Raw genomic sequence first — 24,187 nt, 5'->3', positions numbered from 1 at the left:
TTTCATTTCCAAAGAACTAGAAAGATCAGAAGCACAATAATTAATATATACATAATAACCCATAATTAAAAAAAAAAAAAAATTAAAAAGTAAGCTCACAAATATGATCAACAAATTTTAAAACATTTATCATATATCAAACAAATAAGATAAACACATTGTCTATCAAACAAATAAGCCCATAACAAAGAAAACACATTGAAAACTACAAGCTTAGAGATTATTCTTCTTCTTCATCCACATCATCATCATCATCATCCTCGTCATCGCTGTCAGTATATCCTAACTCTCCATCAACCTCTTCTTCAGATTCAGATTCAGTATCATCCCATTCATCTTCTTCATGTTGTTCTTCCTCTTCACCACCAGAGTCGTCCTCCTCCATTTCATCCATATCCTCTTACATAACACCATCATCATCATCCGACGAACAAAGGGTTGGGGTCTCAACAATGTCTACTTGGAAAATTGACTCATCGATTGGGGCATCCACACTTGACCTAGCTTTAGTCTTAAAAACAGCCCACCATTGGCTCTTATCTTTCTTTAAGCTTGGATAAGAGGTAAAATACACTTGATAAACCTGATGTGCTAGAACAAAAGGATCATATGCAGGGTATTTCTTAGAGTGGCTTACATCAACTAATCTATACTGCTCATGAATATTCATGCCATTCACTGAATCCATCCAATTACATTTAAACAAGATGGTTTTGAAGACATTTACGGTCCCCAAGTAGACCAGCTCAATGACTTCTTCTAAAATACCGAAGTAATCAATTTCCTCCTCACTTATTACACCCACACCATAATTCATAGTTGCCTTGTGCTTTCCATAATCAAAAGTGTGAAACTTAAAGCCATTGATGTCAAATTGCCTCCATGTTTTGACTTGTCTAGACGGACCCATGGCAAGTGCTCAAATCACTTCATCAGTCTCATTAGATTCGATAACCTAATTTCAAATTCAAGCCATTAATTAATAAAATATATAACCTTAGTCATATTTAGCGAATGATATATCGAAACTTGATTGTAAAAACTTACAAAATCCTGAAACCATTTGGAAAATTCATGTGAAAACTTGCTCCAAATATCATGTAGGTCAATACCAGGATATTTTTGCATCATCGACTCTTCAAACTTCCTATAAACCTTAAAACGTTAATTATCTAGCAAATTTCATAAAATAATTACCAATTATAGAAATTTGTACCTTTCATATCCTCCTAACACCCCACAATTGGAAAGAACATAGTGGTGTGCATGCTTGACTTCTTTCGAATCTAAAAACCTTGTTTGGACACCTTTGCCACGACCTTTGCTAAATTGGAATAATTCTGGTATAGTTGAATCTAGATCATCATCATCAACAACATTGCGTCCTAGATCTCTAGATTTCGTATCAACATGAGGTTGAAAGTAATAAGAACAAAAGTTAGAAATCTCTTCTGCAAGATAAGCCTTGCAAATCGAGCCTTCCACTCGTGCCTTATTACCAATTTTCTTCTTCAGATGATTAAGAAATCTACAAAATAAGTTAAATTGACTCATTCACATGTAAAATTATAAATCATATAGAAGAAACTTGAAAACAATGGAGTGGATTAGGAAAATGTATATTACCTCTCAAATGGATACATCCATCTGTATTGCATAGGACCACCCACTTTTACTTCATGTGGCAAATGAACGGGTAAATGCTCCATTGAATTGAAAAATGCAGGTGGGAATATTTTCTCCAACTTGCATAAGATTTCTGGAATGTTTTTTTCTAAACGAGTCACATCATCAACTTTAATAGTGTAAGAGCATAGATCGCGAAAAAATTGGCTGATTTCAGTGACTGCTTTCCAAACATTATCAGGAAGAAGTTCTCTCATTGCAACGGGCAACAACCTTTCCATGAACACATGACAATCATGGCTTTTCATTCCATGTATCTTACAGGCTTGTAAATCCACACATCTACCAAAATCAGAAGCATATCCATCTGGAAACTTAAGATCTTTTATCCATTCACACAACACTCTACGTTGTGCTTTATCAAGAGTGTATGGTGCTTTTGGGAAGATCATGCTCCCATCATCAGATTCAATAGGCTCTAAGCTACTCCGCTTACAATATCGCTGAACATCTAGGCGAGCCTTATCTGTATCAACTGCGGTATCTTTCACATTCATTATTGTGTGGATGAGTTGATCAAAAAAATTCTTTTCAATGTGCATAACATCTAAATTATGTCGAATCAACAAATCTTTCCAATAAGGAAGCTCCCAAAAGATGCTTTGCTTATGCCACCCTGTCTTAACCTTTTTTGATTTTGTCGAACGGATTTTTGGATCAATGGACTTTGGAATCTCCTTAACCTGCTCCCATAGTTGATGGACCGTCAATATTGGAGGAGGCAATCGAGTTTCTGCTCTTTTTTTGAAAAAAGCAGTGTGGTTTTTTCTATAAGGATGTGTAGGTGGGAGAAATTGACGGTGACTATCAAACATGATACTTTAGAGCCGTTGTCTAGCCAAAAAGATATATGCTTGTCCATGCAGTATGGACAAGCCATCTTTCCCGATGTAGTCCAACCAGATAACATCCCAAACGCAGGAAAGTCACTAACCGTCCATAAAAGGGCAGCTCGTAACTTGAAATTTTGCTTTGTGGATACATCATATGTCATTGTACCTACTTCCCATAAAGATTTCAGTTCGTTAATCAAGGGTTGCATGTACACATCCAAGTTCCCTTTTGGGTTTTTAGGACCCGGAATGAGCAAGGATAAAAATATAAACGGCTTCTTCATACATAACCATGGAGGCAAGTTATATGGGGTAACAATTACTGGCCAATAAGAATATTGCCTTCCAAATTTTCCATGTGCTGAGAAACCATCTGTGCATAGACCCAATCTAACATTACGGGGCTCACTTGCAAAATCCTTGTATGTGTTATCAAGATGTTTCCATGCTTCACTATCACTTGGATGGGCGAGTGTTCCACTTACCCTAGAATTTTGTGAATGCCACTGCATTTCATGTGCAAGGTCTTTAGTCGCATAGAGCCTTTGCAACCTTGGCGCGATCAGGAAGTAGAATAACACTTTGGCCGGCACACATTTTCCACAAGAAGTCTTCTTATAACGCTCCCCTCCGCATTTTGAACACTTTTCAAGGTGAGCTTTATCCTTCCAAAATAACATGCATCCTTTAGGGCATGCATGTATCTTCTCATGAGGAAGTTCAAGGCTCTTTACCACCTTTTTAGTGTCATAGTACGTCTTGGACATTGAATTCTCATCAGGAATTACTTAACTAATGAGCGATGAAATACTATCGACACATCTATGGGGCAAGTTGTATTCACACTTCAAGCTTGTAATCCTTGAAGCCATCTCTAAAACAGATAATCGACTTCCTTCATACAATGGTTTTTGTGCGGCCGCTAACATCTCAAAAAACATCTTAACTTGAGGATTAGGTTCTTCTTCAACATTCCGAATATCTTCATGCATTGGATCACCATCAACTTGACCAAATGCATCAATAATCATGTCAACATACGGATCCGATGGCTCATCAGATGCTTTTAAAGAATCAAAATCCTCTCCATGACAAACCCATTCATAGTAGTCATTAAGAAATCCTTTTTTATACAAATGCTCTCTTACACTTTCAACATCTAAAAAAGGAACATTTTTACACTTTGAACAAGGGCATCTGATCTTTGAAGATTCTTGAAAATCACGGTGTTGTTTAGCAAACTCAAAGGTGGTAACTTTCGAAGCGGAATCGTGGCCACAATTCAATTTCCGTTCAATCGATAGTGGTATTGTTCGAGGTAATTTCTGAAACCCTAACTGTGAATTTTTCTCATTGCATGTAATTGGATTAATTGGAGTTAAATTTGTGTGTTTATCGAAGGAATTAAGGTTATTGAAATAGTTTAATTGCACGAATATCCTGGTTTGATTTGTTAACTATGGAAAATGTATGTCTGAAATTGTACCATGGGGGGAAGTTTAAGATGGGGAAAAATGGTGCATGGAATTATGTTGGAGGGAAGTATAGGACATTTTCCATTGATGCTAATGATTTATGTTGGTTTTATTCAAAAGAATTGGTAGCTAAATATGGTAATTATACTGATGTTTACACTATATACTACTTGATGCCTGGTTCTGATGTTGGGGTTGGGTTAAGGAGTGTCTATAATGATGATGAGGTCAGAGCAATGGGGGAAGTGTTGCTTAGTTCTAGATGTTTGGATTTGTATGTTGATCATGGTTGTGTTGAGGTTGATTTGTTAAACCCAGTCCATCTATCCCAAACTAGATCAACAAACACAGTCCAGCCCATCCCAGTTGCAGCCCAAAACACAGCCAACCAAGTTGCAGCCCAAAACACAACCCTAGTAAAACAAACAGGCTTAAAAAATTAACCCCAAAAAAGGGATCTAGGTTGACCTAAGAATCTATTGTAGATGCTGAGTTTCCTGACAGAAGGAAGACAACAGTTGAGGTGGTCCCCATTCCCACATCAAACAAATTAAAGGCAAAAGTAATGGCTGATTCCAACACTTTAGCATGTGAAAAAGTCTCAAACAAACCACAACAACATAAAGACCCCAGTGAAACACACAAACCCCAAACTGAACCTACATACACAGTTGAACCTTCACCATTATTTCTTAGATCTGAAGTGCATGAAGATTATGAATGGGAGGAAAACAGACCAAGCAGTCCAGTTCCTTTAGATTTGTTGTTGCATGATGTGTGGTCTGATGATGAGGATAGGTCAGATGCTGATTATGAATTAGGACCAAGCGAGGAGGAATATGAAGATGATGAGTATTTGTTTCAAGCAGAAGATGAACTGAATGAAAGGAGTACTGAGGTTGAGGATTGGTTAGCTGATTATGAGATTTATGAGGCAAATTTTGGAAACAATTACATAGAGCAATTAAAAGATCCAGAGTTGTTAGATGGGGTGGATAGTAGTGATGATGAATTACAGACAGGTAGGGGTAGGGATAGGGTTAGGGGATACAACTGTAGTATTGTAGAGTTAGCTCATAAACTACAAGCTGATGCTGATAAGGATAACCTTACTGCACAACAAGTGGGGGCAGGAGTGGTTCAGAACAGTCATGCAGAGGGGGAGGGTGACCCTAAGTCTGAGTATGAGGATTCTGGGGATGAGATTCACACATATGTTGGTAGTGGGGATGAGGAAGAGACCATCAAACAAAGAAAGGAGAGAAGAGGGCTGTTAGCGGGGAAGCAAACTGATTTCACAGTTTTTTAGTGGAGGGTTGGTCAAAGATTTACTACTAGGGATGATTTTAAGGAAGCTGTAGCTAAGTTTGCAGTGTTCCAAGGTAGAAATTTGCACATTGTTTTGGCTATCAAGAGTAGGCAACAAAGGATAGGAGTAAAGTGTAGTGATGGTTGTCCATTTAGGTTGTATGGAAACTGGGATTCTAGGAGGGGTGCATTTGTAGTTAAAACTGTTGTGCCTGACCACAGTTGTATTAGAAACATGGAGAAAAACAAGCAATTGAAATGTAGCTGGCTTGCTGACCAATTGCTTGATGTGTTCAAGGCTAGGCCTCACTAGCCTGCTAAAGAAATTGTGGAGACTGTTAGGAGAGCTTATAGGGTTATTGTGAAGACTGATTTTGCATACAAGGTGAAGTGGCATGCTCATAGGAAACTACATGGTTCAATGAGGGAGCATTATGGGAAAGTAGGTAGGTATTTGGAGGCCCTGAAAAGGTCTACTCCAAACACACAGATTGACTTAGTGACTTATATGGAAAAAGACAAACCTCCTTTGATTTTTCAAAGGTTATATGTGTGCTTTGAGGGTGTGTAGAAAGGTTGGAAGGAAGGGTGTAGGAAGATAATTTGTGTAGATGCTTGTTTCTTGAAAACCTTTCTTGGAGGGCAGTTAATGTGAGCTGTAGGGAGAGATGGGAATGACCAAATGTACCCAATTGCTTAGGCTGTGGTGGAAGGGGAAAACTACAGCTCATAGGAATGGTTCTTAAGCAATCTCAGCAACAGCATTGGCATTGGGGATAGTTCTGGAGTTGTGATAGTGTCTGATGAGCATCAGGTAACTCCCTGCTCTAGCTTGCATTACATTTTTCTATTTTTCTTGCTTTCTTGTATTTGTTGTTTAATTTGTAATTTTTTGTATTGGTTTGATTTGCAGTCAATTTTGAGAGGAGTCAGCGAGGTACTCCCTAAAGCTGAGCACATACATTGTGCAAGGCATATATATGCTAATTGGCATAAATCCTTCAAAGGGGATGAATATAAGCTCCTCTTTTGGAATTGTGCAAAAGCATATAAGGAAGCACTTGAGAAATTAGCAAAGACAAATCCAGCTGCTGCTCAAGCTTTCAAGGCATGTAACCCTAATTTCTTCTGTAGAGCCTTTTTGAAGACAGAAGTGAAAGCTGATGTGATTACAGCAACATGGCAGAGACATTCAATGGGTATATTATAAATGCTAGGACAAAGCATTTACTTTACATGTTTGAGGACATAAGAGCTTCCTTAATGAAGAGATTAGTGACCAAAAAACAAGAGATGGAGAAATGGACCACTATAATTTGTCCTAGGATTCAGAAGAAACTGGACTGGGAAAAACAGGAGGCTGCTCAATGTGAAGTACTTCCTTCAAGCCCAGCATTGTTCCAAGTGAACCATAGACTGGACACAGTCACGGTTCATCTTGAAAACAGGACATGCACTTGCAGAAAATGGGATATGACTGGAATCCCATGCTGTCATGTTGTTGCAGCAATGTTTTTGTCTCACAAGAATGCAGAGGATTTTGTGGATGACTGTTACAAAAAGGATACGTACCTATTATTCTATTCAAATTCAATTCCACCATTGGATGGTGAAAGACATTGGCCTAGGAGTGATTTAGTGTTAGAGCCACCACCCATAAAAATAGACCCTGGTAGACCAAGGAAAAATAGGAGAAAGGACCCATTTGAAGACCCTAAGCACCCATGGAAGCTCACTAAACATGACATGGAGATAACTTGTAGTGTATGCAACACCAAAGGACACAACAAAAGAAGCTGCCCCAACAAAGGAACTGCCACCACCAGCATAGAACCCCCTCCAAAGAGACCAAGGGGCAGGCCTAGAAAGCAAGTTGATCCACCTCCACAAGATCAACCAGGCCCATCTGTCCATTTAACAGCAACATCCCAACCTTCTAAAATTGGTAAAGGAGGAAGAGTAGTGGGCAGGGGAGGAGCTACTACAAATGTGAGGGGCAGGGGAGGAGCTACAGGAAATGTAAGGGGCAGGGGCAGAGGAGGGGGAGAAACTCAAACCAGGGGAAGGGGTAACACTGCTGCAAGGTGTAGGGGAAGTGCTAGAGGGAGGGGAGACTCTTCCACAAGGGGAAGTCAGACTACTGGGAGGGGCTCCAGGGGTGGCAGAGGAAGAGCTTAGGTGCCACAAGGTTTTGGGGTGTTTGTTACACCTGATGGCTCTACATACTCAAATGTAAGCCTCTCCCATTGTATCAATAGATGATAATGATTAAGTATGTTCATTTTTAAGTGACTTAACACTTGTTTGTATAGGTACCTGGAGGATCAGGAGCAAAAGATGTGATTGTATACATGCACCACAACAGTCAGCTACAACTTCAGCCAAGGGTCTACCTCCTAAAGATCTTGTGTTCAATACTAGAAGCTGAAATCTCTGTATTTTGTGTTAGCCTGAACTTTTAGATTTCATTTTCAGCATGTAATATATCTTATGTAATAGATTTGGGTTAAGTGTTTTGTTTACTGTTGGATACCATTTCTCAACTGTGAACCTTATCATACCTTTGGGTATTGGTTTATGATAGTATCAGTATTGTTATGTTGTCCATGATTTTGGTACAATTATTTTATTTTATTTATTTTTTTTTTTAAAAAAAAAAAACAAGAATGACTTTGGTACATAATTGCAATTATGATGCTACATTTAAGTAAATTAAAGAAATAACTAAAATAGCAACAATTACTTAAAACAGTCATATATATTGCATAAGAAAGTCTTACATTCTCAAAAAAATTTAGATACTTCTGCACTTACATAGACTTTATGTCCATTTCTTAAAACTAAACTTAACTACTAGTCCCTTAGGACATTCAATTCTACTAGCATCAATCAACCAGATGAGCAAAAAAAGAAAAAAAAAAACCCCACATCAATCATGTTCATGTTAATATTAAAGTATAATAAACATATCAAGATCCTAGGCATGATACCAACAAGATTAATAACAAACCCTAGCATGTCACTAACCAATAAAAATCAAAGCTTTAACCCTAACATGATACTAACAATCACAAATATTAGGAAGAACGTAGGAAGCATCACAACAATCATACTTAATATTAAAATTACCCTAGACATGATACTAGGAATCAAGATAACAATCTAAGCATGATATCTACATCATAACATCAATTAAAAACCATTAAACTACTTACTTTGATGCCTCGTACCTCTTTCTAATAACAAAATACACGCGTTAGTAACTTCAAGGAAAATAATAAACAAAATAATCAAATTAAATAATTGAAAGAGAGATTTGGGACCAAACCCTCAGAAATTAAACCTTTCACGTCTAGGGCGAAGGCAACTTCGAATATGGCTAGGTGTTTCTAGGTCTTGTGAATGCGGAATTTTGTATGAAAACAAAGTAAGAAAAAAAGATGAATGTTTTAAAGAATGCTAATTAAACTTGTGAATGAAGATAATTGGTGAATGATATATGTAGATGATGAATGATCCATGAAAACGGAGTTTTTGATACGATATTTATAGAGAAAATTAGCCAAAAAAGATAATTTAACAAAACAGAGTCTGACGCTCAGGAAACAGAGGTGGCGCCAACCCTGGCTAGCTGGCGCCAGGCACCAACGGCTAGCACCAGGCGCCAATGGCTAGCGCCTGGCGCCAAGCCTGGTTCCAGGCGCCAAGGCCTGGGGTTGGACGCCAGTCTTGATTTTAACGCGTTTTTCGAAAATCCGATAAGTTTACCGTACTGGAGGATAAAATAATATAATTTCTTCGAAAATGCTATTTGATTTTGATTAAAACTCTGAAAAGTCAACAAAGTCAACTTATCAATGCTAATCGAATGAGGAATGAAAAGAACCTTCTAGAAGATTCTAGAAGACTAAAATCATTCTTAATTGCATTAGGAATGATAAATCATATTAGGCCCTCCCCTAGATCATTGGGCCGTACATAAAGCTCAAACCGGGCTCAGTTTAGTAAATTGGTCATAACTTCCTCAATATTCATCGGAATTGGGCTTATAATATATCGTTGGAAAGGTCTTTGCAAGCCCCATCCAACTACACCACTATTGGACCCATATCATGGACCAATAAAACTGGATTGACTGTTTTCTTAAAATAAAGTTTTCAAAAACAGAAAGAAGAGAAAAGAAATAAAAATTTTCCGCAACACTAGACCTTTCCACACTTTCGTTTCATTCGATTATGATTCGACGTGAAAGGTACTCATCACTGGGTTTGGTTTTGGGGAGACACAAATGGGTGTCTACACTACTGCATCACCACTTATTTAAACAAGAGCACCAAAGTGAAAAAGCACCAGGAGAAAACCAATGTCAGCATGAGCTTCCTGTCAGCGTTGTGTTCTTTGAGCTCATACATTGTCTCAGTGGTTGCGATGCCCATCTCTGCAACCTCATCCTCGAGCACCTCCTTCTTGGACTTCAGCTTCTTCACCCTCTCTTCACCCTCTCTGTTAAACACATATTCTCATCTTCAAGCTTCATGATCCTAGAGCCCTTATCAGCAACACCTTGTTGCAGCACACGTACATCATCAACTTCACCATGCCACTTGAAAAACCCACAGGTCCTATGCTCATAAAAATTAAGCAAATTAATACTCCAAAAATTTCAAAATTCAATTAAAAAAACTTCTCAACATCAATACACAAAAAAAACCTAGAAAATTTAATTTCACAAATAAGACGACTTACGGGCCAATAAGAACACCCATAGAACCGCTTTCCCTTTGTAGGACCATCATGGCGTACAGTTCTTAGAGGAGAACCTCGTCATGGTAGCAATACACTAGCCCTAGCTGTGACTGAGCAGAGTATGCCCTACCCCTAGACTTCGATTTTGAAGCAGAGCCAATTGAAACATGACTTGCCATTGCGAAGAGAGAGAAATCAGAAAATTAGAGCAAAAAGGGGTAAGCTTTTTAGGTTTAATGGAGAAAATGAAAGGGGGCTGACTGGAATTTAAAGGGGAAGAACAGGGGAGAGTAGAGGAAAGAGAGAATTAATGACAGTTGAATTAAATCTCAACTGTCAGCATTAATTAGGGGAAGAAACCGGAAGTTTTTAAATCTTAGGTGATTTAACCTGTTTTAGAAGGTTGAAGCCTGTTAGAAGAAGATTACTGACCAAAGTGGGTTTGCCTCATAATAAATGAAAGGTGGGATTGTTTTTGTCAGACCAAGCAAATGTGGGATTATTTATTTCCATTTTTCTAAATATTTATGCAAATTTAATTTTCCCATGTAAATTTTAATTTCCCATGTACTTTAATTACTTTCTCTCTCTATTTTTTTGCATACCCAATGTAAATTTACTTTTTCAATATACTTTATTTATTTCTCCTTAATTCCCGTGATTTTTTAGCAAAAGTGATTATCAATCGAGGACGGAGGGAGTAATAATTTTTAGGGTTTTTTTTTGTCAAAAACTACCTGATAGAATCCAAATTTGTTAGAAACTACCAAATAAAAAAAATATTGTAATAAACTACATAATAAAGGTAAAATGTTGTGAGAAAACTACCTTAGAAAATGTAAAATGTTGTGCTCCCTCCGTCCCCTTTTGGGCTTTTGATAGTCCCTTATGGGCAAATTTTAGTCCCAAAATGTTCACCCCATTTGCTTTTTCCACAACCATTTATATTAATTTTTTACCAAAATTCCCTCCAATTTGCAACAATATTCGTGCAAATTTAAATTTCCCATGTAAATTTTCTTTTCCCATGCACTTTTATTACTTTCTCTTTCTACTTTTTTGCATACCCAATGTCAATTTACTTTTTCAATGTACATTTGCTATTCTTTTTTGTATTTATTAATTCCTGTGGAAAAAGCCCATAAGGGACTATCAAAAGGGGACGGAGGAAGTAATACTACCTAAACTGAATTTTCACCGTTGATCGACCTTAAAACACTCCCAAAACCACCGACACTTTCATTCCCAAAACTAACGCAACTTGCTTGAAATCGTCTCCCTTACATCTAAACAACCTTTCAACCCAAAAACCACCACCTCTAACCCTAAAAATCACCATCTTGAAGCATTAATCTACCATCACCGACTTGAAATATCCTCCAACTACCCCGAAAATAACCTTACCACCTTGAAAACCAATCCTCACGGTGGTTTTGGGGGTGTTCTAATAGACCAAGATCCTAAAATTAAGTCAACGGTAGAATTTCGGTCAAATGTAGTATATTACAACATTTTTCTTTTATTAGGTAGTTTCTCACAAAATGTCCTAATTTATTTTACAGAATATGTTTATTTTTTTTTTTTTCAATTATAGTGATATTTTTTTTGAAAGGGAGTTGTTTTTTTTTTTTTTTTTAAGTAATTTTAACGAGTTAGTTTATCTTTATTACTAGGCTAGGTCCCGTGCCAACCATCAATAACATAATATTAAAACCGATACTAGGAATGACACATTCCATTTTTTTATGTGGTTATTGATTATTAGTTCATTGAGTTGAATTATTTTCCAAATCTTTTCATACAATTAAAGAATTAAAAAACGAGGTTGTTTTCAAGTAGTAATTTGTATATCATTACTATTTTGAGGGTAAAAAATATATGATTAAGACAAATTCATCAGTAAAATCATTATTACTCATTAAATCATTTTATTTTAAAATTTTTGTGAAATAAATATAAGTAAACCGTTGTGTTTTATCTTTCTACTATTAATCGATACAGGGGAAATAAGATAAGTTATAGGAATGAAGGGAGAACAATATAACCTGAAGAGAAGCTGATACGATGAGAACAAGGGGGGTATGCAGAAATTTTTAGTTCACCAATTCCTCCTACAAATAAAGACAATACAGTAATACATAAAATCATACAAATGGCTTACCTTTTATCCTCTCTTTGCAAGAACCATACAACGTTAAACAACCCCTAATCACTGGTGACTGATGGCGAAACTGCGGAATTCTCTCGTTCAAGGAGAAAGTCAGAAAGAACTAGTTTGAGATTATTTTAGCTGACATTAGAGGCAGAAGAATGAAGTTTATAGTTGTTAAAAAAAATTAAGGCTCAGCCAAATTTATATTACAATTATTCATGAGACCGTGACAATAAGAATTTCTATTTAAAGTCAAATCAAGTCATTGTCATTGTCATTCCCATTCTCCATCTTCAAATTTAAGGCTTAGTAGTGCACATTTATTGTACAATTTCGTGAGATCATGACTATAAGGGTTCCCATTTAAAGTTAAGTCAAATCATTGTCGTTCCCATACTCCATCTTTAAATTTAAGGCTCAATGTTGCACATTTATTTTACAATTATGCGTGAGACCGTGACAATATGGATTCCTATTTAAAGTAAAGTCAAGTTATTGTCGTTCTCATTATCCATATTTATATTTTACAATAATGTTAAACATCATATGCCTTTTTTAAAAAATAAAAAAAATACTCAAAAGAAAAGAAGTTGTAGGCCCATCCACTAAGACATTTCCAGTTTCCCAATAAAAGGTATGTCATTTGTATGATTTTATGTATTACTGTATTGTCCTCGAAACCATTGGAATTTTCAGGCCCATCCACCTCTCTAAACCTTGGATCATCCCTTGAATTAGCCGGGAGTTCCGAGTCTCTACATGCTTGAATAAATAACTTATGAGTTCGAATTCTGCTCGATTAGACTAGCAGTACACATTGCTAGGTTTAATCCATGTTAAAACCTGACACATTTTCTATTAATTTTTTAAAAAGTATTTTAAAAAAAAAGTATATACTAAGGGCCTGTTCATATTTACTTATTTTCAGTTCAGTTCAGTTCAGCTCCAATCAGTTCAGTTCAGTTCAACTCTTAATTTACCTCTCTCATAAAATATTCATTTCAGCTTAGTTCAGTTCAGTTCCAATCAGTTCAGTTCAATTCAGTTTAGCTCCAATCAGTTCAGTTCAGTAAATATGAACAGGCCCTAAGAGCATACCAAAAGATTACACTGTCATTTTTGGTGTGGATTTTTAGTATATTTACTAGTCAGCTCTCTTCCAAAATCAATAACTCTACTATATATCTATCTATCTATAACTAATCCTGTATATCTATCTATCTATAACTCTTAACTTATTGAAATGTAAAGGATAGAGAATGTTTAAGGGATAAATGAAGTGTTACTCCTGATTTAAGAGAGTAAACACAATAATTAGACCCTTAATTGTTGATTTTTTCACTTTTTGAGTACCCTAAACCATTTTCCGGCAAGCTAACTCACCCTAATTCACCTTTAACCACAGATAATTAAATACTAATTAAATTTAATTACAAAACGCATTAATTTAATAAAACTGTTTTGAAGTAAAAAACTAGCCATTAGAGGCTTTTTAAAGGATTGTACAGCAACCAAAATAAGCCATTAATATATCCTTGCAAACCAGAATCCAAAACCAATTCTGTAAGGTAAAATTCATTCCACAATTTGCTAAAAACAAAATACTACAGAGATGCTTCATCCTTTGTTTGATTCAGTCCAGCTTCATCCCTTCTTTGTTAACCCAAGGTACTAACCCAAAAAGCCAAAAAATAATGCAAAGCTATATAACCAAAAACCCTAACCTCAATTTTCTTATTTTTATTCAAAATTGATTCGAATTTGCTGATTCTTGAATTATTGTATGAAAAAACGTTTTATATTGGCTCAAAATTTAGTCTCAAATTTTCTCAATTTAAGGCTGGATATTTTCGTTCTTGAGGAAAATTTATCGAATTCTACCTAATAAATTGCACAAATTGAAACCAGGACTTGTAGAGACGACGGTGGAGGATGATGAATCGAAAGCCGAGAAATGGAGGATGTTGTGGAGCTTAGGAGAACCCTAAATGTGTGTGTAATGTGAATAAAATGTAGGATAAAACCCTAGATTGAGAAATTGAAACTAGATGATGAAAAAAACAAGAAATTAAAATTTTACCTCAGAAACTGCTTTAATGGAGAACGTTGAGTGCGCTTCAATGGAATGTTGGGTGCGCTTCAATGGAAACCGAGAAATTTGAGCTACTTCATCCCTTAGCTTGTTTGATTCCGAACAGGGGAGGAAAAAGAAAAAATTTTGAGTGGGCCCCACATCTTAACCCAAGGTACTTAATTTTTAACCAAGGGTACTTAATTGTTTGGTTGATTTAATTTTTTGGCCAGAAATTGGGTCAGAGTGCCCAAATGATTGAAAAAAAAATTGAGTACTCAAAAGGTGAAAAAATAAAAAATTGAGGGCCCATTTGTTGTGTTAACTCCATTTACGAGGTACAAAATATATTTAACAGAGTTAAGACAATAATTGGGCCCTCAATTCTTGATTTTTTCACGTTTTAGGTACTTAATTATTTTATTTCACCGTTTGGGTACTGTAGGGAATATTTCAAGCATTACCCCTAGCAACCCCGCTGTGATCATACACTTAAGCATGGTGACGTCCAAAGGGAAGGAAGCTAGAGCAAAAGAGCCGCAAACAAGTTTTAGGAACTTGTAAACCGTTCACGAGGTGAAGGTTACACCCCTTAACGATCCAAGTTCGTCAACTCCAATAGGTCTAGAACTATGATTGGTGTTCGGGGATGAAGGTACAAATCTAACCTTAAAGAGATTGAACCTACCCTAATAATTGACCTCTACTTTATTCTGATCGTATTCATGTGCACTTTCTGACTAACATGCAATTATTAGGTTTACCCTAAACCTGATTAATATATATTGGTTGAATATAATGCACAAACAAATCTATTATTGGTGATCACTTTAATTATAATCAAATTAACCTAAACAAGATTATTAATTATCTTATATAAGCGTGATTACAAGTACCAATTCCCTTTAAACATGCATAAAAGATGTGATTAAGCAGTAATAATAAATATCAAGCAACATAATAATAATAATAAAATAACAATCATAATAATCATCATACTCATGTTAAGGCATAATAATAGCAAGATCCTAGGCATGATACTAACAAGCTAAGATTAATAACAAACCCTATCATGTCACTAAACAATAAAAATCAAAGCTTTAGCCCTAACATGATACTAACATAAATATTAGGAAGAGAAAGGGAAGCGTCGTAGGAATAATTCACTACTACAAAAAGCGTGTTTTTTGGACGCTTTTTAGGCCTTTTTTCGACGCTAAAAAGCATCGAAAAAATATTTCTCGACGCTGCAAAAAAGCGTCGAAAATACGTGAGTCGAGAATTTCGAGGGACACAAAAAAGCGTCGAGAATCACGACGCTTTTTTGTGTCCTGACTAATATACGAAGTGTCGAAAATTATGTATTTCGCGCATTATCCCAAATGTGTGTAGTTTTTTAGCGACACTTTTACATGTCCACATAATTAAATTTAGCGACGCTTTTTGTTGTCTTGCGTTTATTCGTGTCAACCTATGGTATGGCGGGAAACTCTTGAAATATGAAAATGTGCAAAATATGTAGACATTAAAAAGCGTCTAGAATTTTTTTTAAGCTTTTTTTTTTTCCTTTTATTAAATTATTACCATCATCATACATATATTATAGTTATTAAAATTTATCATAAATTAAATTAATAACATAAAAATTAAAATAAACAAATATTGTATATAACTAGATTTAAAAAAAAAATTATTAATCAACAATAATAAGAGTACGTAGTTAATTACCAAATTTATAAAAAGAAAACATCAACACAATTAAAAACAAATTAAGAAAAAAAACGTCGCATATTATAGTAGCTTGTCCCTAAATAAATACATCACTAATATAAGACTAAAAACCAAAATACATAGGTGATGGCCTTATAGACAATATAGTCACTTGTTTTGATGCTCAAGTGTCCCGGTGTCACGGTCCGAGTGATTCAACACCGGATCGTGCGGCGCGCTCTCGTCTATTGGCGACAAGGGCGCAAGCCTAAAGCAAATGAGGTTCGTGAGCACACACCAACACGGACCTAGGGTTTCTCAAGAGGGCACACGAGGACAACGAGTGCGGAGTCGGGGCTTGTGACGGCCGATACTTCAAAGCGGGCACAAGCGGAACCGACGAAACGAGGGCGTCTTCGGGGTCTCTTGGTTTGGTGGGGGATGCTTTAAAATAAGGCAAGCACAATATCTATAAAGGCTTAAACAACACACAGGTCTTAAAGAAATAGCAACGGGGTAGAGAGCTTTGATTGAATAACCATTCGCTTCCTAAAGAGCTTTATATTGCATTAGTAGAGAATTACAAGTGAACGTTAACATGACAGTAACACAATGATTCTCCCTAGAGCCTAGAAAGTAAAAAGAAAGACTAAAGAGACATTACATAAGGGAAAATACAAGGAAAATAAAGTAGAATACATAATAAAGACGTTGGATTCTAACAATCTCCCTCACTTAAGCCGTCGACGACCTTGTCGACTCAAAAATTCTACACTAAGATCCTAACAGCTTCAGTCTTCTGTTGTAGGGATGGCTCTTGTCCTGGTTCTGATGTTGGCGCGGTAGCTGACGTTGCGATTGCTGTCATCGGGATCTGGATGGTAGGGTTTGAGACGACTAACGTGGAAGACGGGGTGAATACTCATCCACGCAGGCGGTTCTACCTTGTATGCGTTCTTCCCAATCCGTTTAGTGATGCCGATGGGGCCTTCGTATTTCCGAATTAGACGACGATCTCTTCCTCTGAGAAATTTCAGCTGTTCTGGTAAGACCTTCACCATCACCATGTCCCCAATGGCAAAATCTACTGGCCTTCTATTTTGATTAGCCCATTTCTTCATCCGGCGCGATGCTCGCTCTAGGTAGGCTTTCGCAATGTCGGTGTTTTGCTTCCACTCTCTTGTAAAATCTCGAGCCTGAGCGCTCCTACGGCCCTCCCAGTCAGCCACTGTGTGCGGGAGGAGAGGTTGTTGACCCGTGACCAGCTCAAAGGGGCTTTTGTTGGAAGAAGAACTCCTTTGAGCGTTGAAGCAAAGTTGTGCTACGTCCAAAAGTCTCACCCAATCTTTCTGGTTGGCGCTCACAAAGTGACGCAAGTATTCTTCAAGAAGCCCATTGAATCTCTCTGTCTTCCCATCAGATTGAGGGTGGTGGCTTGACGACATGTTGAGATCAGACCCCATCATTTGGAATAGCTCAGACCAGAATATGCTCGTGAATCTGGTATCCCTGTCGCTCACTATGCTCTTTGGCAATCCTTAGTACTTCACAATATGTTTAAAGAAGAGCGATGTCGTTTCTTCCGCTCCACAAGCCTTTTGCATGGGTACGAACGTTGCATATTTGGAGAACCTGTCTATCACCACCATGATGGAAGAGAATTGGTCCACCTTCGGGAGGCCACTAATGAAGTCCATCGACACACTCTCCCAAGGTTGAGTGGGTACAGGAAGTGGTTCAAGGAGGCCCCCGAGCTTTTGTCTGTCAACCTTGTCTTGCTGGCACACAAGGCAAGTTTTGGTGTAGCTCATCACGTCTTCTTTCATTCCTGGCCAGTAGTACCCCATCGCGAGTAAACTGAGGGTTCTCTGCCAACCTGGGTGTCCCGCCCACAGCGTATCATGGCATTCCTTCAACAACATTTTCCTCAATCCTCCTGCTTTTGAGATGAAAAGCTTTGTACCTTTGGTGAAGATGAGGCCATCGTCCAACCAAAAGCGTCTAGTCTTCCCTTCTTCAATCATCCTTGTTATGGTTTTTGTCATCGGATCATCTGGGAGATAAGCACGAACTTGATCTCTAACGGATGTGGCAATGTTGCTTGCAGTCATTGGCACTAACTTATACATCACAGCAAGATTGGCCCACCTACTCAGGGCATCGGCCACTCTATTGCTGGATCCCATTCTATAGGTGAACTCCACGTCAAAGTCGGCTAAGTCCTCTTGCCACCGAGCTTGTTTTCCTGTCAGCTTGGGTTGGGTGAGAAAGTGACTCGTCGCGATGTTGTCGGTGTGGACGGTGAACTTTGATCCCAACAAGTAGTGCCTCCACCCTCTTAGGCAGTGCACAATGGCTAGTAGCTCCTTTTCTTGTGCCGCATACCTCCTCTCAGCATTATTCAGCTTCCTACTTTCAAAAGCAATAGGATGCCCTTCTTAGAAGAGCACTCCTCCTAAAGCAAAATCTGAAACATCCGTCTCGACCACAAATGGTTTGGTGATGTTTGGAAGGGTAAGGATCGGCTCCTTCACCACTACTTCTTTCAACTTCTAGAAAGCTTCCTTTTGGGGCCCTAACCATTCCCAACGACTTTCTTTCCTCAATAGGTCAGTGAGGGGACTTGCAATCTCCGAGTATCCCTTAATAAATCTTCTATAATAGTTCGCCACTCCTATAAAGGATCGCAACTCAGAGGGGTTCTTGGGATCCTGTCAATCGCAAACAACACATATCTTCTTTGGGTCCATCCTCAATCGACCCTTCCCCACAAAGTGTCCAAGAAATCCGACTTTTTCCTGCGCAAAGGCACACTTTTCTCGTTTCACAAACAGGTGATGTTCTCTCAACTTCTCGAAGACCAATCTTAGGTGCTCGAGGTGCTCTTCCAAAGTCTTGTTGTAGACAACAATGTCATCGAGGTACACGACCACAAATTTGTCTAAGTATTCTCGGAATACTTGGTTCATTAGAGTACAGAACGTAGCAGGTGCATTCGTCAAGCCGATGGGCATGACTAACCATTCGTATGCCCCGTATCTCGTTACACAAGCTATTTTTGGTTCATCTCCTTCGGCAATGCGAACTTGGTGGTAGACAGACTTCAATTCTAGCTTTGTAAAGTACACTGCATCCCCTAACTGATCGAACAAATCCGCCACCAAAGGGATAGGGTAGTGATTGCGCATCGTAACCTTATTTAATGCTCGGTAGTCGATGCACAATCGAAGACTTCCATCTTGTTTCTTCTGAAAAAGCACAGGGGCCCCATAAGGAGCCTTTGATGGGCGGATGAAGCCTGCCTCAAGTAAATCCTCCAGTTGTCTCCGGAGTTCGGCTAATTCCAGGGGAGCCATGCGAAAAGGGCTTCGTGCTGGGGGTTTCGCCCCTGGAACCAGCTTGATCTCATGGTCCACTGTCCTACTAGGTGGGAGAACTTTTGGTAGATCTTTCGAGAGGAGATCCTGGAACTCTATTAGTAGCTCGGAAACTGCAGGCGGAAGGTCTCCACTTGCTTCATCTTCCTTAGTGGAAAGCGTTGCTTGGAACGTGGGCTCGTTCCTCTTCAACCCCTTCTCCAATTGCATTGCTGAAAGGAGGGGCCCCTTCAGGCCTTTTCCCGGATCGTAGGTTCTGAGGAGACATGGTTGCTACCCGGCCAGACATGGTTGCTGCCCGGGCACAAGAATAGATCTAAGGTGCGGCATCGGGACTGCCTTACTAGAGTGTAAGAAGTCCATGTCGAGCACCAAGCTAAAGTCGTCCATTGGCGCTACGGTAAAGTGCACCTATCCGCTCCAATCTCCTAGCTTCATTGTTACTTTCTTGGCAACGCCGCGGATCGGTTTGGCAACTGAATTCACCGCTTTCATACTGCCTCCTTCTGGTTGCAGCTTCAACCCCAGTCTTTTTGCCTCCTTTTCTGAAATGAAGTTGTGGGTAGCACCTGTATCCACCATGGCTCGAGTTTCCTTTCCGTTTACCAACATATTCATATACATCAACTTAGAGTTTCTGGGTTGGCCCTAAGAGTTTCTGGGTTGGCCCTCAGAGACTTCTCTTCCCATAGCACACATCATGCGAATGGCCCCCAGTCTTGAATGTTCTCCTTCACTAGGTTCTATCTCATCGACTTCTTCACCTTCAGGGGTTTCTAAGGACATGGAGGACAACTTCTTTTGGAGATTGTCAATTTCTCCCTTGTGTCGACATTCAAACCACTTGTGCGGTCCTCGGTAAAGGATACACGTCAATGGTCTGGCTGCCGAAGATGAACTAGGGGTGCTTCGTATACTAGAGAAGGAAGAAGCTCCACTCTTCCGAGAGTCTTCTCCCCCACTCCTACTGTATCTATTGTTCGAGTTGTTGGAGCTCACTTGCGAACCATGTCCCGAGTTCCTAGGAGGGTTCGGTGTCGGCCACTATTTCCTTTCTTCAAACTTTGCCCTCTCTCTGAGGAGTAGTCCATCATCCTTTCAGCTGCGACGATGGCTCCCGATAAAGTATCAATCTTCTGGCGCCAAATTTCTGTTTGGGCCCACTCCTTCAGACCACGCACAAAGTTGAATAGGCGACCTTCCTTGGACATATTGTGGATCTCCAACATGCACGCTAAAAACTCTTTGACATACTCCCAGATGGAACCCTTATGCTGCAAAGTAGCGAGTTTGGTGCGAGCAACAAACTCGGTATTCTCGGGATAAAATTGGGCCATCTGTTCTTTCTTCAGATCCTCCCAAGTATCCACCGACGTCCTCTTAGCTTGGATGTCGGCGTACTTGGTGCGCCACCAAAGCTTTGCATCATCCACCAAATACATAGTGGCGGTATCAACTTTTAACTCGTTCTCCAATAGACAGACCCGAAAGTATTGCTCCATGTCGAAAATGAAGTTATCAACTTCTTTTGAATCTCTCGTACCATTAAAGGTCTGGGGCTTGGGAGGTTTTATCTTGGCACCTCCACTTCCCCCGAGCCCTCTCTGGGCACGCATTAAAGTTGCACATTTATCTTTTGCTTCATCAGCAACGCCTTGCACGAAGTTAAGTTGCTCCGTTAACCCATCCACGGTTGCTGCAAGCCTCTCCATTTGTTCGGCTTGTTTTATCACAATATCCTCGAGTTTGGGCAACCTTTCTTCGAGCATAGCCCACTGTTCGGACTTGTCTTCAAGCCAAGCAAGTATTTCCTCAAATGTGTATTCATGCATCTCTCCTTCTTCTGCCATCTCTACGGCAAACTTGGCTCTGATACCAACTGTCACGGTTCGAGTGATTCAACACCGGATCGTGCGGGGCGCTCTCGTCTATTGGCGACAAGGGCGCAAGCCTAAAGCAAAGGAGGTTCATGAGCACACAGCAATACGAACCTAGGGTGTCTCAAGAGGGAACACGAGGACAACAAGTGCGGAGTCGAGGCTTGTGACGGCCGATACTTCGAAGCGGGCACAAGCGGAACCGACGAAACGAGGGCGTCTCCGGGGTCTCTTGGTTTGGTGGGGGATGCTTTAAAACAAGGCAAGCACAATATCTAAAAAGGCTTAAACAACACACTAGTCTTAAAGCAATAGCAACGGGGTAGAGAGCTTTGATTGAATAACCATTCGCTCCCTAAAGAGCTTTATATTGCATTAGTAGAGAATTACAAGTGAACGTTGACATGACAGTAACACAATGATTCTCCCTAGAGCCTAGAAAGTAAAAAGAAATACTAAAGAGACATTACATAAGGGAAAATACAACGAAAATAAAGTAGAATACATAATTTAAGAGGTCGGATTCTAACACCCGACCTATTCTCTTGTTGTACCTACATTGCCTTTTCCAATCTTAAAAAAAAAATACAAATTATAAATTAGTACATTACACAATATTGGCTCAAGCTTCATAATCGATTTGAGACAATAACACGGACATTATACTTTAACCTAGGCAATTAATTATGTACAATGCACATATATAAATCTGTAAAGTAGGCCTATAAATTTTTAAGCTTTCTTGTTGTCCATTAGAAAGCTTAAGAGAGTTTGTCTAATAATGGGAATAGTTTTATGATTAATTCAAAACTAAACCTTGCCGAGAGTGTAGTATCATTATGCATTTAAAGCATTTCCAAACTAACTGATTATACAGCCATTGCAGCACGCGCGCGTGCACATACATACACACACACACACACACACAATCTTTACACTAAATGAAGTTAAAAAATATCATTAAACAGCTGATAGAGAACCTAGAATAAGAGCAATTAGTAACATCATTGAACCATAAAACAGAAATCATCTACTATCAATAGCCTATGCCTTGTGCATGCGCGTCTTTTGTTAGGCACTTATTGTGCAGGTGGGTGTTGTGTAAGATTTCAGAGGAAAATTACAACATGTGCAGGCGCTACTGGGAAGAGGTTCACAAAAAAGTAAATGACGTCTCATTGCAAAAGATAAAAATGATTATATTATTTCAAAATTGTCAGATCACTTTGATGTCCGTGTATCGTCATAACTCTTCAATATTCTATAATTGATAATTACAGCAACTTCCTAATAAGTCTATTTTAATCTTTCATTACTGATTCAATAGATTTCATTATACAAAAATTGAATCATTAATCAACTAACACTCCCATTATGAAACACCCTTCCCCCTTTAAATCACTGAATAATTAGCCGTAATTAAGCACCCTCTGTCCATTCATATAGAATTGAACTATTTCCCTAAATTGTAGCCTCTGACCCAAAAATGGGGAGCCACTATGACAAGTTATCATTATCATTACCCTATGTAGCTATATTACATTATTTCTTGCAGTTTTCTTCCTTTATGTTAGTCACAGCAGGTTCCTACTTTAAATCATAGCCTCAAATCAGAGGAAAACTAATCCATGCTATCATCTCACTCAGGTGATCCTGTAAGCTTTAGGTATCTAAAATTATAGCTTTTTTTTTACAAGCACCAAAGCAGAGAATTATATTAAAGCTTGGTCTGCAAAGGAAGATCTAAAATTATAGCTTACTACCTTTAATGAACTGAATTCTACGAGTTCACGAGTATTGATTAATATTTTGAGTTTCTACTTTAACTTCTACAATAGATTACTTTTCTCTAAGTTGTTATCCTGTCCATCATGCTTTATATCATGGTTTTGGGCTCAAATATAGCAGCAAAAGAAGGAAGATAAGTCGTAGAAATCTCACGCATCCAGCTTAGGCAGGGGAGCAGGACAACAAGCAGCAGAGGAGCAGTAGAACAAGCAGCAGGGGAGCAAACCAGGGGAGCAAGCAACAAGCAACAGGGGATTCAATTCTAAATTCAGTTATGGATTCAGTTCTTGATTCACTTCTCAATTTAGTTCTGAATTCAAACTCCCAAAAAATCAGGTCTGAATTCAGTTCTGAATTCAGTTTTGGATTCAGTTCTGAATTCAGTTTTGGATTCAGTTTTGGATTCAGTTTTGGATTCAGTTCTGGATTCAATTCTAGATTTCAGCTCTGATTTCAGTTATAAAGAGAATGTGACTTTGCTACCTGATGTTATGCCTTTCCTAAGAATTCAGATGCTTTGTTTAGAAGACCCGGAGATGCATTCCCTTGACGAACTGCACCTACAATCTGAGAAAATTGTCCAATAAACGCTTTAAGAAGAATATTGTTGTGTCCGACCTCGTCTTTCAGCTTTTCATTTTCTTGAGATAGTGTATCATTTTTTTGTGCAAAGCATTCACTTCTTGTTTAAAACTATCCATCACAATAGTCCTCTTTTGAACTTTTCCATATCCTTCCTTCCTTAACACACCACGTACTCCAAAAATGTCCCCCTTTTTAACCCCTAGTCCGTAACCCACCAGACGATCGGGAATCTCAGCGCCATACATAGTTTGCTGAAATGCTTCATCTTCGAGCTCTTGTTCAGACATTTTAGGGTGCACCATCCTCAACTCTTCAACCTTAGCTTTAACATCATCCTATACCAACATTTAGGAGCAATGTAAGACCACAAATAACACAAAATCACACCACAAAATCTACACAAAATGATACGAGAAATCTGTCACAAAACCAAACCACAAAATCTTGAGTGACTGTGTCAAAAAGAAATTTTCCGTCTTTACCCGTATGGGTTTTAATCCACAGCGCTAACAAGCTCATTTTTTGTCCATGTTCATCTTCCTATAAATAATAAGGCAAAACAAGCATTAAATATATGTA

At 38.5% G+C, this 24,187-nt stretch overlaps 1 protein-coding gene across 1 annotated transcript; it reads right to left on the bottom strand.

Moving 5' to 3' along the window:
* Positions 1-919: 919 nt before the first annotated feature.
* LOC145570077 (uncharacterized) lies at positions 920-3,286 on the bottom strand. The gene is made up of 5 exons (XM_081629075.1): positions 2,507-3,286; positions 1,627-2,369; positions 1,217-1,528; positions 1,048-1,147; positions 920-955 (listed from the first exon to the last, which is right to left on the bottom strand). The coding sequence occupies exons 1-5, from the start codon at positions 3,284-3,286 to the stop codon at positions 920-922; spliced, it is 1,971 nt and encodes a 656-aa protein (XP_081485201.1).
* Between the last annotated feature and the right edge of the window lie 20,901 nt (positions 3,287-24,187).

This window comes from Chenopodium album, chromosome 2 (assembly GCF_948465745.1).
Source record: "Chenopodium album chromosome 2, dcCheAlbu1.1, whole genome shotgun sequence".
NCBI classification, from domain to species: domain Eukaryota; kingdom Viridiplantae; phylum Streptophyta; class Magnoliopsida; order Caryophyllales; family Amaranthaceae; genus Chenopodium; species Chenopodium album.
The sequence above is the reverse complement of the archived record's forward strand: the minus strand, read 5'-3'. Positions and strand labels throughout refer to the sequence as shown.

What these genes read in the sequence shown, in the direction of transcription:
- LOC145570077 (XM_081629075.1), bottom strand. Translation starts at nt 3,286, where the DNA reads ATGTCCAAGACGTACTATGACACTAAAAAGGTGGTAAAGAGCCTTGAA. An exon ending in GGCTAGACAACGGCTCTAAA is followed by an intron (nt 2,370 to 2,506) that starts GTATCATGTTTG and finishes CTATGGGAGCAG; the next exon opens with GTTAAGGAGATTCCAAAGTC. An exon ending in CCAAATGGTTTCAGGATTTT is followed by an intron (nt 956 to 1,047) that starts GTAAGTTTTTAC and finishes ATTTGAAATTAG; the next exon opens with GTTATCGAATCTAATGAGAC.